Raw genomic sequence first — 16,012 nt, forward strand, 5'->3', positions numbered from 1 at the left:
ATCCACAGAAGATCTACATATGCTAAATACGACTGGATATCAATAACAGTCTGATTCAAACCCTTTCTAAGCATCATGGAGATCAGAAAAATCTTCCAATATATTATTAATGTAAAGAAAGACTAGACGGTGATAGGATTTCTCCCTCCTTCTCTCTCTCTCTTCCATTTAACATTCGGTAGAAACGACATCACTGTGATCATAAATCTAAAAAACAAACCTAACACATTGATTATTAACTTATTATTGAAAAATCACTTACCCTGGTGCATAATTACAAACAATCAAATAATTCTTTCCACATTTTTCGTAACCGCAGCCTATTGCTTCAGTGGTATTCCAAACCATCTGAAAAATTGGAAGGAGATAAAGTAACAATTGATAATAGTTTAGAAGATTTCAAATGTCTGTCCACAACCATATTCATAATGAAATCAAACGTTTCACCACATATCTTACTAACCGACTTCAGTACTACTATGGGGAACACAGCGAACATTTTCATCAAAAGCCCAGGAAGGAATAATCGGGAAGAGTAAAGAATAATATTGAGATGGTGGAGAAGATTTGTATATCAGGTGGATGATTTTGGTGGAGTTTTGTTCTCTGAGCTAGATGGTTTGATCATGGAGCTTTCATCGTCCTTCTGAACAACATCATCAGCACAAACTTCAAATAGAAGTGAATTTTTCGAATTTCTCTACATATGACTCCCAGCTTGTCCTGTAGACCTCGATCTTCATTGGTGATTGTTAATCTTAAACCTATCATTGTTTACTTCTTTATTTTGATTGTATCTCTCATTGATTTGGTTCTTGGGCTGATGACGTCGTTCACAATGACTGTGAAAGCCTCACGACCAAACCATCCAGTTCAAAGAATAATACCCCATCAAAAGAATAGTACATTAGTTTACAAATCGTAAAAGTAACTATTGAACAATATCAAAAGCACATAGCCCCTTCATACAGTAAATCAGATGGGAAACTTTCGATATTGAGATCACAGGGAAAGCTAACAACAAAATTAATGCTATTTGACATAGTTTTTTAATCACTGAATGTCGAATAGTATAAACGTAAGGAAATTCTAACAGTGTTTAAGTACTCTTCTTTTTCTCAGATGAAAATTTACAGTTTAGTATTTAAGATTAAATGTGAGACCGTTAAAAATAGATCATTGCTCTCTGAGTGACAAGAACTAATTAATTTCAAGGGGATCTAAAGAGGAACAGATTGGTATACATATGTTGAGATCGTCCGCCTAGCTAACAAAAGTGCTTTTTGTGGAACATAGGTGATCATGGAGAAAGGAGACAAGGGGAAAAAAGGAAAGAATGACTTATTGCGGTACACTACCTTTAGTTATTAGCTGTCGGTTTTAACGCCGGTAAACTTATAAATAGTGATTATAAAAGAGAGTTGAAAACAGAAGTATAGTGTAGAAATATGATCATATACTAAATAAAGCGCCCAACCAATTTTAAAAGTCAATTAGTCAGCAACAACGGATATCTCACCTACTCCATCAATGATGCAAGTCGGCAAAAGCTAGTCGAGCCTTCTGTATCCGTGCTTAGATTTCGTCACACACCAGACCACAAGGGTTGATGAGACTCCCTATTATTAGTTCGGGTGTTGATGCAACCTAATCCTGAAGTAACATTTTACATTTCGAGGGGGAGAACCTCATCCTGAACATGCTTGCATTGTTGCTTACGGTGGTCAGAAGACTATGTATTTTGTCAGCGTCTTCACCAAATAGAACTATGTTATCGGAATATTCTAAGTCAACAAGTAAATCACCCGGTAAAAGTTCAACTCTTGGGAATTTAGATGAGGAAAGCGTCATCTCTAATAGCACGTCTGCGATAAAGTTAAACAAGAACGGAGAGAGCGGACAGCCCTGACGAAGTTGTGTCGCACAGACTTGTTTGCCTAGTATACATATATATATATACAACTATACTAAGTGTAAATGAGGAGAGGGTGTTGTTGGCAGAGGGGACTCGAACCTAGGACCTTCGGTTTCGTACACGAATATCCAACCTCTAAATCATTAAATGTATGTGATTTATTATTAATAATTAAAACAAACCTGTTTATAATTTTTACAATCTCCATTACATGTATTCGTTTTAAAATCATAATTTTTATGTTCTTCTAACCAATCCTTCATTGCCCTATAAAATGTAATAGAGTTAAATCATATTGCATAATTATAAATCTACCCTTCAGTTGTTGGATAATCGCCTAGATTTTGTCCAATTGATTCAAAATCACCAATAATAAAATCATTTGGATCATTTGAATCATATTGACATCGTTTAACTTGTTGTTTGGCTTTGTCAGCTAGAAGTTTATTCCATTTCTTTAGAATAATAGATCATAAAAACTGTATAGAATACAATGTATTTAATAAGATAATAATGAGAAAATCGAATGGAAATAGGTAAAGGGGCTTATTACTTATGGATCATTTTACAGAACGTTTTACTTATTCTATAAATAAGAATATGATGTAATCAGTTCGACTAAATTGTGGTTGGATAGTAGGGGTGGCCTATGTGTGTATGCCATTAATTTTATTATAATCCGATTAAATTAATGCTATCCATCTTTCTTTTTCTTCTGATGGTTGACTAGATTATGAAGACCTCGATATCTGACGGGAAGCAAGAAATACAATGGACAGGTTGAATGCAACTAGACGTTTTGCACTTTGCAGATAACCTGACCCTTCTATCCCATACACACGAACAAATGCAGGTCAAAATAAACAGTGTAGCAGGAACCTCTGCATCAGTAGACCTAAACATATACAAAGGAAAAAGCAACATCCTCAAATATAACACGGAGAATATCAACACAATCACACTCGATGGAGAAACTTTGGAAGCGGTGGAAACGTTCACGTATCTGGATAGTATCATTAATGAACGTGGAGGATCTGATGCAGATGTGAAGGCACGGATTGGTGAAGTATTCCTACAAATGAACAACATATACAACTAAAAAAAACTCTCTGTTTCAACCAATATCAATGTCACAAGCTCCGTTACGAATGTCAAATCATTTCTACTGTACGGAGCTGAAATGTGGAGAACTATCACTATGATCATCAAGAAAAAACAAGATACTCAATATCCGTTGGCCGGATACCATCACTAACAACCTACCATGAGAGAGGACAAATCAACTTCCAGTTGAAGAGGAAATTAGAAAAAGATTATGGAAATGGATAGGACATACATCGTGGAGATCACCAAACTGTATCAGGAAGTAAGCGCTAACTTGGGATCGTGTAGGAAAAGGGAAAAGAGGAATGCCGAATAACACACTACATCAGGAATTGAAACAGACATGAAAAGGATGAATAGGAAGTAAATCATGTCTGTAGTTTTTGATTTTATTCAACAGTTCATGTTCATGAAATGATTAAGTACTTACATGAAACAGAAAGCTCTATTTACAGATCGATCAATATCGACTTACCATTTTTGCTAGTTTTACAGCTGGAGGTTGACCAGGTATCTTACAATTTTTTACATCTTTACGAACTTTTTTATGAAATCGGTAGATTTCACGTAGTTCTCCGGATAACTTTGTTTCCACATATAGAAATGTGAATAATAATAGTAAATAGCTAATTAGACTAATCTTAAACATATTTGATGAGAAGAATGCATAATTAGCATATTTATACAATATATATATATGACAATGACAGGTTATATATACGGGCATAGTTCGATTTCTGTATAATCATTATCAATGATTAAATGTTACTGATTATGAGTTGAAAGTGAAAGATTGTTTACTTGTCAATTCGGGCTTAATTTCCAGGAAGTAGTTGAAGAACTTACTTACTTACTTACACCTGTTACTCCTAATGGAGCATAGGCCGCCGACCAGCATTCTCCAACCCACTCTGTCCTGGACCTTCCTTTTTAATTCCATCCAATTTCATTAACTACTATGGAAAAAAAGGATATTTTATAATAATGGATTGATCACTGTATAATAACGGTTAAATGCAACAACCAATCATTCTTATTGTCTATTGCTTATCTATGACAATAGAATAAGTTTGGTTTTGGTAAGGAAGTTGGAGGAAAACTGTGTTTCCTAAACATACTACTTCTTTTACTGGAAACACATAACAAATATCGGTAATTGTTAGAATGTTAGGTTTGTGGAGATTGTGGTAAGCATTGGATGACTGTTTCATCCGAGTATGGAACTTCTCAACAGTGCGTGTCCACGATCCTGCACTCAAAAATTCGAATTTGGGGCCTTTGGTCTCGCGTGCAAACGTCTGACCTCTAGAACAATGAGCCAACATACAACGGTGTTAATTCCCACTAGTCACTGGCTTCAAGACGGATTTCCTCGAATTCTAATGAGAAGCCGTGACCAGTGGATTCTGATCTCTGTCGGATAGAGACAGGTATCTACCACGGACAATGGATGAAGGGTTACGCAATATTATGGATTGATTGAAGTTGAACATTTGTACCGTTAGACGTCGGCTCAGTGGTCTACGGGTTAAGCATTCACCCGCGAGACCGATAGTCTCGAGTTCGAGACCTGCATGCGGGATTGTGGATGCACACAGATAAGTAGTTCCATAATGGAATGAAACTGCCGTCAAGTGTCTCCAGGCTTCTAATGGTGATCTAGCATAGATCGACTCATAGATTCAACTATTAAAATATCATTAACATGTATTTTATGATTTGCAATCAGTTCATTCATTCTTACTGAAAAATAACAGATTAACTTAGGACAAGTGCCTAAGATTTAGTGAGATGACAAAGTGACAACTAACTGAATTGTAATAAAATCCAAGATCTATTATTTTATTGATAATATCATAATACCCAACGCATCTTATTAGTTCACCATGTGAAGGGACAAGGGTATAATTAAACATGACATGTGAGAGTTAATTATTCCGATCAAAGCTATTATCCCAACGTTATTTTATTGAATTGCATTGTTAATAGTTTTATAACTAGGTAGCGTCAACTAAATGGCTGATAAGTCGACTAAGTTCATCAGTACATTATACACTTAACAGTTGAATTCATGAGTTACTTAAAACTAGAACAGCATGGAAAAAATACGACCGTTTCGTCCCAATATGGGGCTCCTCAGCAGTGCACATCCATGATCCCACCCTGCAAGATTCGAACCCAGAACCTATCGCTCTCGCTTGTGAATACTTAATTTCTAGACCAACTGAGCGGATATCCAGAGGTGTTAATGTCTAACTTCAACGAACCCATCAAATCGAGCGACACATCTACCATAGTCTTCAGTGAGTTACTACCTCACAACAGACGCAGTTGAACTCCATCATTCACGGCTTTTCACTAGAACTCTAAGAAATATCTCATGAATTCAGTCATTAGTGAGAATATGATAATTATTATTAAAAGAGGGTTTTGTGGAGATTTTTAATGTTGGCGAGTCTCATACTAAAATGAAATAGCTGTCTAGTACTCACACTTGATTGATCACTGGGTGGTGACCAATGTCATGCGTGTCTAGTCCTTTTAGTGCAGATCGAATTCTATCGACCATGATGCAATGTGGCCACCAGCCTAGATGATTCGACACTGCGTGCACTATTGTGAGATTAGATGGTGGTTGAAGGTAGTCGACAGAAAACCTTGGACCCGGGTTTCGTGCTACTTGGCACTCGTCCGCAAAGCGTACCTGTAATCCTGAGGGAAATAGTGCTCCCTGACGGATTTGATCCTGTGTCACCCAACTTCACAGTCAGAGACGTTACCACTGAGCTATCCGAGATCGAATCCGTCAGGGAGCACCATCTCCCTCAAGATAACAAGTACACCTTGCAGACGAGTGCCAAGTAGCACGAAACCCGGGTCCAGGGTTTCCTGTCGACTACCTCCAACCACTATCTAAGCCATCTAGTACTTCCATGATCGCGGTAGTGATTTACCTTTAATTGACTCATGATCTCAACGATTTAAATGACTTATAATATCCATAAGAACCCCTTTTATTAATTATCCAATAATGAGGATATTCTATAATTTATTACATAATCATATATATATATATATATAGAGAGAGAGAGAGGGAGATTTAATGTTGGATTAATGACATGTTGTTACTAATTGAAAAACAATCAAAAAACCACACAAAAAACGTGTCAAAAATTATTGATTTTTCAATAAATAAAAAAAAATTTTTTTTGTATAAATTTTTCGTTTTTTTTATTCAATGATTATTTGATATTCAATTCAATGATTCAATTGACTTATAAAATTTGTTTATTATTCTTATTCAATATCTTAATGATAAATACAGAGAAATCATCAAAGGAGATGATTTTTAAATTTCATAATAAGGTACGAAAAGATGTACTGAAAGGTGTTTTATCGGATCAACCTAAAGCGAGAAAGATGCCTAAACTTGTAAGTTATTGTTTGAATGCTTACTTAGTTACTTACTTAGTTACTAATGCCTATTACCCCCTAATGGGGGAGTATAGGTTACTTATCAGCATTTTTCATTCTTACAATTAACATAAAAAGGAAATTTGATTATAGTTGGAAGATTTTTGGAAATTGGTTCAAATAGAAGTTGGATGTTATTTGATGGATCAATGGATAATAGAGTGAATTGGGCAGTTGGACTGGCATCTAATGGTGTTAATTGTGGCTAGTGACTAAATTCAAGATGGATTTTCGGAATCTTGGTGAGAAGCTGTCGCCAGTGGATTCTGATCGGTGTCAGATAGAGATAGTTATCTATCTTGGACAATAGATGAAGGGTTGCGCAACATTATGGATTGATTGAAGTTGAACATTTGGACTGTTGAATGTCCGCTCAGTGTTCTATTAGTCTCTCTTGCGAATGCTTAATATAGAGATCACTGAGTCAACATTCAATTGTGGAAATGTTCAACTTCAATCAAACCATAATGTTGCGCAACCCTTCATCTATTGTCCGTGGTAGATACCTCTCTGTATCGGACACGGATTAGAATCCACTGGCGACGGCTTCTCATTAGCATTCGAGGAAATCCATCTTGAAGCCAGTGACTGGTGGGAATTAACACCGTTGTATGTTGGCTCATTGTTCTAGAGGTCAGACATTTACGCGCGAGACCGAAGGCCCAAAGTTCGGTATAAGCCCTCTTATATATGTGTGTGTTGATGATTTCACTTGAGATTGTTCTCAGAACATTAAGCTTTTGTAAAGAAAGAGTTTTTTTGAAACGACTATGTTTATTTTTAAAGTCAATCAGTTCATGATATATTTTAACATTATCCAATCTTATTTATTGGAGTATCATCTCACCTTATACAAATGACTGAAAGTTCTTAGATCGATTCGTGTTTGCAGGATCGTTGATAAGTGCCGTTGAGGAGTTCCATACAAGGATAAAACGACAGTTTTCTGATATTATTCCATTAATAATTTTAATCAAACTGTCAATAAGTTTGAATTCTATAATTAGTAATTACTCTTCACTAAGACTTCATGGATTCATTCTGAAAGGATTACAATAGTTTAATCAACATTTACTCATCTTTATTAGTCACAATATTTAATGAAGTGAAGTTTTATAGTATTTTTCTAGTAGTTGTCGGGGATACTGTCCGGGTACGTAGACCGAAGGTGATTTTGTTGGGGAAACACACTCGGAGCCTTCTACATAAAGGTCTAATCCACAATGCACTGGAGCAACTTAAGGAGATGCAGTCCCATGGTAACCGGTGACTAACGATTGGTTCATACACTTTTTTTTCTCTCAGAATCCTGGAACCATGTACACCATCAGTTTGGGGTCACGATTTTCCAACACCCCTAGATGGACTCTCTATGTCCGCCGACCCGGTTAAAGCGCCGGACATTTGCTTTTTGTTCTCTCAGTTTTGTAAACAACAATAATGCCACGAGAAGGCAGTGAATAGGACTTCCCTGACGGTGGTTGTATGCACGTAGTCACTTGAGAGCATTTCGAGAGAGAAAGCGGCCATACCACAGCATTTGGGGGCTTTTGATTAAATAGCAAAACGTCTTGAACGTAATGTTAAACATTCATGATTTGCACCAATCAGATACTCTTTAAGTTGATAATTGGTGAGATTTTTTATTATGTACTAACAGGACCTCAATGACGCTATAACGTCAAAGGCCTTTAGATAAATGTTTACAGATGTGAACTGTTAAATTTAAATGTATCAAGTTCACTAAAAAACTTCAATTTCAATTGTATTTCAGATCTTGATATAAAGTCCCAAACCACAGATGCTTGGTAGCTTACTAAACATTCTGTGTCAAATGAATACGTGGATTGAGCTACTATATTTGTTAGTTATGAATTTAGCTAAATAAAAGAATAATTCCCTTTCGCTTAAATGTTAAGCATCTTGAGTCAGTGTGATCCTTGAAACTTGTCTATATTTAGCTGCTAATCGAACGAATTTGTGTTTCGTATATTATTTGCTTCTGAAACACGATAAATGTGATTGTACATTGATTGGTGATTATCTAGACGTTTCTAACCCGTGCTTTGATCACTATGTTAGATCACTTTTCTTACTCATGAAGATCAGTCTTTTGTGATTTCTCTAAGTTCTTAGAGTACAGAATTGTCTTTAGAACTGGCACTGGAACGATGTGAAGACTAAAGATAATGAAACAAGCCATATGAAAAATCAAACTTTTGAGAACTTATAATGATACTTAAAACAAAGGAAATGAAGTAAAGAATAATGTACTATGATATGTAGGAAGCGCTTTGAATCAGACTATTTAGATTTAACCCGCCTTTGTAAAATGATATTTTTATAACTTTAGTTCATGTATTTATTAGACAGATTACATTTTGATTCGTTTAAGGGATTACTGTAACGACACATGATGTCCACGGTTTGATACTGATAAACACTTTTCTATTAACGATCCCGGTTACTAGAGAAGAAAGCGAAAGCCAGAAAGCAAGTTTACTAGGCTAAAATTGAATCATATCTGTGAAAGATTAATATTATCAGTGGTTTGTATTTTATTTCTTGAATCTAGAAACTATTGAGACTAGATGGTGGTTGGAGATAGTCGACAGGAAACCCTGGACACGGATTTCGTGCTACTTGCCACTCGTCAGCAAGGTGTACTTGTAATCTTGAGGGAACTGGTGCTCCCTGACGGATTCGATCTCGTGTCACTCAGCTTCACAGTCAGAGACGTTACTGGTGGCCACATTGCAGCATGATAGATAGCATTCGATCTGCACTAAATAAGGACTTGACACACATGACATTGATCACCACCCAGTGATCAATCAATTGTAATATAGAAACTATGTTTGACCAATCACGAGCAAGTATCGTTCGCTGGTTTCTGATTGATCCATTATAACAATGATTACATTAAATTACATAATTACTGTATTACATATCTAGTTGAAATAACTTTGTGGGACTCCTCAGCAGTGCTCATCCACGACCTCGCCCCCTGTGAGGTTTCGCGCGCGAGCACTTAACCACTAGACCACTGAACTGGCCGGCATCCAACGGTGTTAATGTATAACTTCAACTAATCCACGAAATTGAACGACACATCCACCATTGTCTTCAGTGAGTTATTATCTCACAACAGACCTAGTTGAACTCCACTGGTCACTACTTCTCACTAGAACTCCAGGATATACCACATGAAGCCAGTCACTAGTGAGCATATGTTGATTAATATCAGATGGGGTCTTTTGTGGATATTATAGTAATTTCAATGGTTTAGATCATGAGTCAGTTGAAGCTAACTTTGTTTAAAATATTAATATTATTTACTTGAATTTTAAGAAATGGAATGAACTTTTAGCTGAAAAAGCTAAAGATCATGTTAAAAAATGTATATTGGATAGTGGAAATCTTGGAGATTTATACGTTGGTAAATTTGATTCTGTTGGACAAACTGTAGCAGAACATACTACAATACAAAAGTAAATTGTGTACAAATATTAACATTTTATAAGATATCTAGAACTGTTTTTCATATTTCAGTTTTATTTTTGATGTTTATGTTTGTTAATATTTGATCGTCGCTGATTACTGTGCCGGAAAATAATGCTGATCACTTATATTCGGAACGAGGGACCTCGGCAATTCCCACGATATGAAAGTAAGAACACAAGACTAGTAAAAGTGAAGATTTATCAGCCCCAAACACTATGACGACGACGACGACGACGACGACGAATCCCAATAGTCTAAAATACACTGGTTTATATATTGATTTTACACCCATTTTGATTCATAATTAGGATTAAATCACATACTCAGTTATAACAAATCACTTACTGAGCATAGTTCATGTCAACGGAATACAAGAATATTGTATATTATACAGAAGAAAATATCATACTGGGAAAACAAATCAAATACTACACTGAATGATCCTCACGTTGAATCAAAACGGATGTAATATTGAACCGAAACTCATAATGAGCAATTCAATCGAAAATTGACTTTCCATTCCATCATATGAATGTTAAAGTTAAGGGTAGGGGATTGAAGGCTTGTGATGATAAAACTTGACTATAGTCACTCCTTATGAAGTAGTCCAGTTGCAATCATCACACCTTGGGTTTAAACCCACTTAAATTAACTCAAATAGTATTAATTAGCTTGGATATTTATGATGAGTTTTGGTCAAACATTTCTTACAGATAATAGTTGAATTCATGAGTCAATTGGAGTTAGACCACCATGGAAAACCTAGGAGGCACTGAACGGCTGTTTTGTCCTAGCGTGAGACTCCTCAGCAGTAGGCATCCATGATCCTGCCCCCAGAGAGATTCGAACCCAGGACCTACCAGCCTCGCGCGCGAGGTGGGACCATAGATGAGCAATTCTGAGGAGTCCCATACCAAGACGAAATGGCTGTTCAGTACTTCTAGGTGTTACATGATGGTCTAGCTTCAATTGACTCATGAATCCAACCATTAAATTATTATAATATCCACAAAAACCCTTCTCTGACTTCTTATATTATTGATTTTTTTAAATTTCAGTATACTGGATACTTGGTTGGAAGAAAAAAATGATTATAATTTCGAGAAGAATACATGTGAAGAAGAATGTGGAAATTATAAACAAGTATGTTGTTTCAGTTTAGGGTTTTGTGAAGATTGTAAAGTTTTCACAGTTTTCATTACGAACTAATATTGACTGGGTTACCACTGAGAACAAGGAAGCACTGGATAGTTGTTTTGTTTTCTAATACGATACTCCTTATTAGGGTACATCTACGACTTCAACACAAGGGGTCGAACCCAGGAAGTTTGGTCTGACACATGAACTCTTAACCTCTAAATAAAGGAGGTTAATGAATAATAGATACTTGACTAAGACAACTGTCAGAATTAATTCATGATTTAAACAGTGGAGTATATTTTGGATTCTCACAAATCATGCAGATTTAATAGTTCGAGAAAATTATTAGTAATGGGTCTTATTTATTTAAGACTCGAATTTCGCGCGCGTATATTGTGTGTGTGTGTGTTGCAATTCAAAGCCGAGTTCTGTGATCAATAAACCATTGTGTCAACTATAAGCAAAGATGGACAGTGGCTAGCAGTGGAATTCAGGACGTGCGTTTCGTCCTTTTTGAGATCGTGTTCTGATTTGGGGACTTTTCGAGTAAAGTAGTGTCCAAGGATACTAAGCAATAAGAGTAGTTGGGTCGTAGTAAGAGAAATTATAACACAAGTATAGTGACCAATTTGTTTAACTAACACTGTATGTCATAATTTGCACATGAAATTTAAAGTCGATATATTTAGGGTTTTCATCAAGATTCTAGCTATTGAAAAACTCAAGAAGTACTACTTCAATGGTTCCTCTATTCTTTTCCTTCTCTGTCCTTTTATATAGATAAGAGGCGATAACCATATAAGGTAAAGATATATCATACTAATAGCCTTAAATGACCAATCAGATTACACATGAAGGACTTTAAATATAAAAGCGAATTTGAAACATCATTGAGTATAGCTTGTTGCTGGAAGTAATATTTTTGGCTAGATTTCGTATTTTTTATGATTTGGATAATGATATTATTGTCGTCTGCTTACAGAACTTCAGATGTAAATGTGAAAATGAAGTGCAATAGTCTGTTTTAGGGTTAAGATTAGGTTGGTAGAGTTAGTCATTTTTATACTAAAACCATCAAAGTTAACATCCTGACTCTAAACCATAACTTCCAAGCTCTAATACCATAAACATAACATTCTAGTCAGCCTAACAGCAGTTGTATTAAAGAATACCATGTTTTCAAGTTCAGTTTCCCAGTCTCTGATTCCTTTACTTCAATGTTACCTTTAGGATTTTCTCTAGACTATCAATATAGTATAATTTTACCTCATTAAAATTCATACATCATATATATTCGGATATAAACAAAAAGGTTGTCATTCGATCATAGCTCATGGATGAAGTTGAATGGTAGATGATAATCACTTTTCAAGCATAGATGGATAGTGGAATTCAGGACACGCGTTTCGTTCTATTTGCGACTCATCAAGCGGATGTACCTGAATTACAGAGTGCTTGAAAAGCATGTGACTTAAGGCTGTATCGTCGTAATCTGGACAGGATGCTCATATGACGACAAGAAACTGATCAATTACAGTCCTAAATAACAATGGAAAGATGCAAGTAAAACAACACCAAGTGAATGTAACTAATCACTGTTTATAACTTTGTATACATGCTTTTTGAACACTCATAAGTTGGTTTCGTCATTAATTTGTGCTGAGAACAAAAAAATACAGAAGTATATACACCGGTTGTTATTATTATTATTGAAGTGAACGAGAACACCGATAAGGACAACCAAATGTATTCGAACACAGAATTACAGAATCTGAGAACCATACAATAAATACTTCATTTTCAAAATGTCAATTAATCGTCCCAGACTACATTGTTCTTTCGTCTGCACATCAACCACTCTCTGTTCTCGTTCTCTTCTCTTTGATCTTTTTAACCTTCTGTCACCAGGCATTTCACTTTCGATCAATGATACATACTACTTATATCGGTCTACATCAGTAGGATACACTATATTAGTCTTAATAAACTTGGAAACAGTTATTTTCAATACAATTTACTTAATATGCTGAAAGGCAAGTTTTTTATTTTCTCAAATATCTATGTAGATAGTATGGGCAAACACTACAGACATTGGCTGTGCTTCAAATAAATGTGGTAACAGGTATATGGTTGTATGTAATTACGCTCCAGGGTAAGTTATGATAGAAAAACTTAACTCTTGATTTTATATTCTTATTCTCAATAGTATGAAATGAGTCGAACTCTAATTGGTACAGAAAAACATATTGTTTGTTGATATGGGGTTGTTTCACTGTGTGTGTGTGTGGTCTAGTTTTCTTAAACACATTTTAATGTATACAACTGGATAAGAGACGGGTGGAAGATAGAGATGCCTTTTACACCTATAATCAGGTTGACACAACTTTTGAATATATTTGAATCACTAAAACTGAGTCAAACTCTCCAGGGATAAATCAATAATTTACTCCATGCAACAATCAAGTTTATTAATGTTGTCAGAATAAAATATCACAATCTTATAAAGTAATCCAGTTCTATAGCATGATTTTCATTCAATGAATAACCATTCTATTTAATTTACTGTTAGATCTTTGATCCATTTACGAACTATTATGTAGGAGAGAATGGTCTCAATCTGCCTCCAAATGCCCTGGTACGGTCAAGAATGGGGAAAGGCCGCTCTTTTTCTCTCTCTCGAAATGCTCTCACATGGCCATGTGCATACAACTACTGACAGACAAGTCATACTACCCTCTCGCGCCACGAGTGTTGTTTACGAAATAGAGTGGACGGAAAGCGAATGTCCGGCGCTTCAACCAACGGCGCACATGGCCTCGAGGATCCTGAAGGAACAAATGGCATGTGAACCTATTATTAATCACCGGTTAACATCAGACTGTATCTCCTTACGTCGCTCCACTGCCTTGTAGGTTAGTCCTTTAGGTCAGAGGCTCTGGGTGTGGTCCCCTAAGAATACCATATGTTTCGGTTTTTGCATCCGAGCAGTATCCGAGCCGTCACACAAATCGAATGATTTATTTGGCGCATAACTGTTTGGCGCCTCCTTGTACGAGTGTTTAAGTGTTTAAATAAATAAATAAAATCTAGTCTAAAGCGTACACAAGATGATTTACTAAGTCCATAGATGGGGCTTGCAAATGTATGAGTTAGATTGTGATTGAACAACCTTGAGTGTAAAGAGAGAAAAAACTATTCTATCACTGATCTTTGACCTGAGAAGTAAGCAAGGGGAAAAAAGAGAAGAAAAATTAGCTGGAACGTTACTTAGTTAATACTTATAAATGATATTCACTGGTTCAGATTAACTGCAAAAGGCACACCGGCAAGACTATAATTTATGGACGAACCAATCAGGTATAAGATTATAGGTTACGGATTTTGGCGCGAAATTCACTCAACCATTCGGTTAAATAGAGTTTTGACATTATAGCTGAAGTTAGTTCGTAAGTCATCAAGTAGTGGGCAAATCATTTTATCAAAATAGAGCAGATATCTGTGGTAACCAAATGACTTGTGAACCTTGGGCCGACTACCGTGATGATGTTATCTTTCAATATTATATGTGTTGGAGGAAAACGTCTCCTAGTATAGGATTTTTTTCTCCATCTAGATTGAGACTAAGGTAAATTATGACATCTGTTGTGAACTGGATAATAAAAAAGCGCTAGTAACATAGGCTGCAGTTCTGTACCACAATATATACGGATGGTTGGAGAGCTTACAGATGCCTACATAGACTTGATTATGTGCATCTTCTCGTTATTCACAAGCGGCATTTTATGGGCTCAACAACCGGAGTGCACACAAACAATATTGAAGCTACGTGGTCGAGGCTAAAAGAGATTTGGCGACCTTATCATGGCTCCAGAAGGCGTGAAAGATTTCCTTTACCGTATGCCTTACGATTTTATAACCTCTGAACCTCTTTCTAACCTTGAAAAGTTTTTGAACCATGCAATTCTTACGTTTTATATGATATATTATTACTCCATAATACCTGGTTCCTGATTGACTGATATTTCTCAAGGTCACCTAAGATTCGTTTAAAGGTCGTTCATAAATTATATTCGCGCCAACCATTTTAGAGTAGATTCTCTTCATTGAAATTATCATTATAAGTGAATATCCAAAGAATTTTGAGTTGTTTTCCTTTTGAACAATTAAAAACTATTTAATTGAAGTTATACATTTACATTTTATCAATTCTTCATCCATGTTTTTCTGTATTCCTTAGGGCTGATGATGAAAGGCCATATGAAAAGGATTCATAAGATAGTAAACGAAGTCAAAAAATGAAGTGCTAAATATGAGTAAATAGAATTTTTCATGATTTCAAATAACTTATTTTGAATAAAAAAAAGAAAACCATATTCGAGAGAGAAGATATATATACCTATAGTGGTTTTATTCTTGTCATCCTTCTCGATGATCCGAATATGTTATAGTTTATATTTGTTCAAATTTAGGTTGACAACTTAGGGGTTTTAATTTTAAAAAATATCCCTTGTAGATTTTGTGATAAATTTATATTTTGGAATGTATTTAGTTCTCTGAACATCTGATTTGAGTTTCCAGTTGGTTAACACAGTAATAACGATTGTGAAGTAATAAGATGTTTTCAGTAGTTACTTATGAAAAATTACAAATTGTCTTACAGTACATAGCTGATAGTATACTGCATTAACTTACTTCCAGCCTGAAATCCCACATTTACTTCTCTCCAACTAATTGCCACTACGGAATAATGACACTGGTCCGATCGTATGTCCTTGCCTCTCAGATATCCCTTAACAAGAGGGTTTTTGGCTAAGTTTGTCCTCAGTGATTTCATGCCCACTAAACATATCGCGGCCGGTAATTCTAGTCATTTTT

At 35.7% G+C, this 16,012-nt stretch overlaps 2 protein-coding genes across 2 annotated transcripts; one reads left to right on the forward strand and one right to left on the reverse strand.

Annotated features, from left to right (window-relative positions):
• Positions 1–258: 258 nt before the first annotated feature.
• Positions 259–3,668, reverse strand: GLIPR1_2 (Glioma pathoproteinsis- protein 1; the record flags this gene model as incomplete). Its single annotated transcript, XM_035733030.1, has 4 exons — positions 259–348; positions 2,098–2,182; positions 2,231–2,370; positions 3,495–3,668. The coding sequence occupies 4 exons, from the start codon at positions 3,666–3,668 to the stop codon at positions 259–261; spliced, it is 489 nt and encodes a 162-aa protein (XP_035589848.1).
• GLIPR1L1_8 (GLIPR1-like protein 1) lies at positions 2,418–15,501 on the forward strand. Its single transcript, XM_051217127.1, has 6 exons — positions 2,418–3,529; positions 6,345–6,451; positions 9,845–9,984; positions 11,056–11,140; positions 13,204–13,289; positions 15,375–15,501. Exons 2-6 carry the CDS (start codon positions 6,362–6,364, stop codon positions 15,409–15,411), a joined length of 438 nt encoding a protein of 145 aa, XP_051065762.1. The 5' UTR covers positions 2,418–3,529; positions 6,345–6,361; the 3' UTR covers positions 15,412–15,501.
• Positions 15,502–16,012: the final 511 nt, after the last annotated feature.

The sequence above is a fragment of the Schistosoma haematobium genome, chromosome 6, assembly GCF_000699445.3.
Source record: "Schistosoma haematobium chromosome 6, whole genome shotgun sequence".
Taxonomy (NCBI): domain Eukaryota; kingdom Metazoa; phylum Platyhelminthes; class Trematoda; order Strigeidida; family Schistosomatidae; genus Schistosoma; species Schistosoma haematobium.

Coding starts and splice junctions, on each gene's coding strand:
- GLIPR1L1_8 (XM_051217127.1), top strand. CDS start 6,362: ATGATTTTTAAATTTCATAATAAGGTACGAAAAGATGTACTGAAAGGT. Junction 6,452..9,844: donor CGAGAAAGATGCCTAAACTT/GTAAGTTATTGT, acceptor TTGAATTTTAAG/AAATGGAATGAACTTTTAGC. Junction 9,985..11,055: donor GAACATACTACAATACAAAA/GTAAATTGTGTA, acceptor TTTAAATTTCAG/TATACTGGATACTTGGTTGG.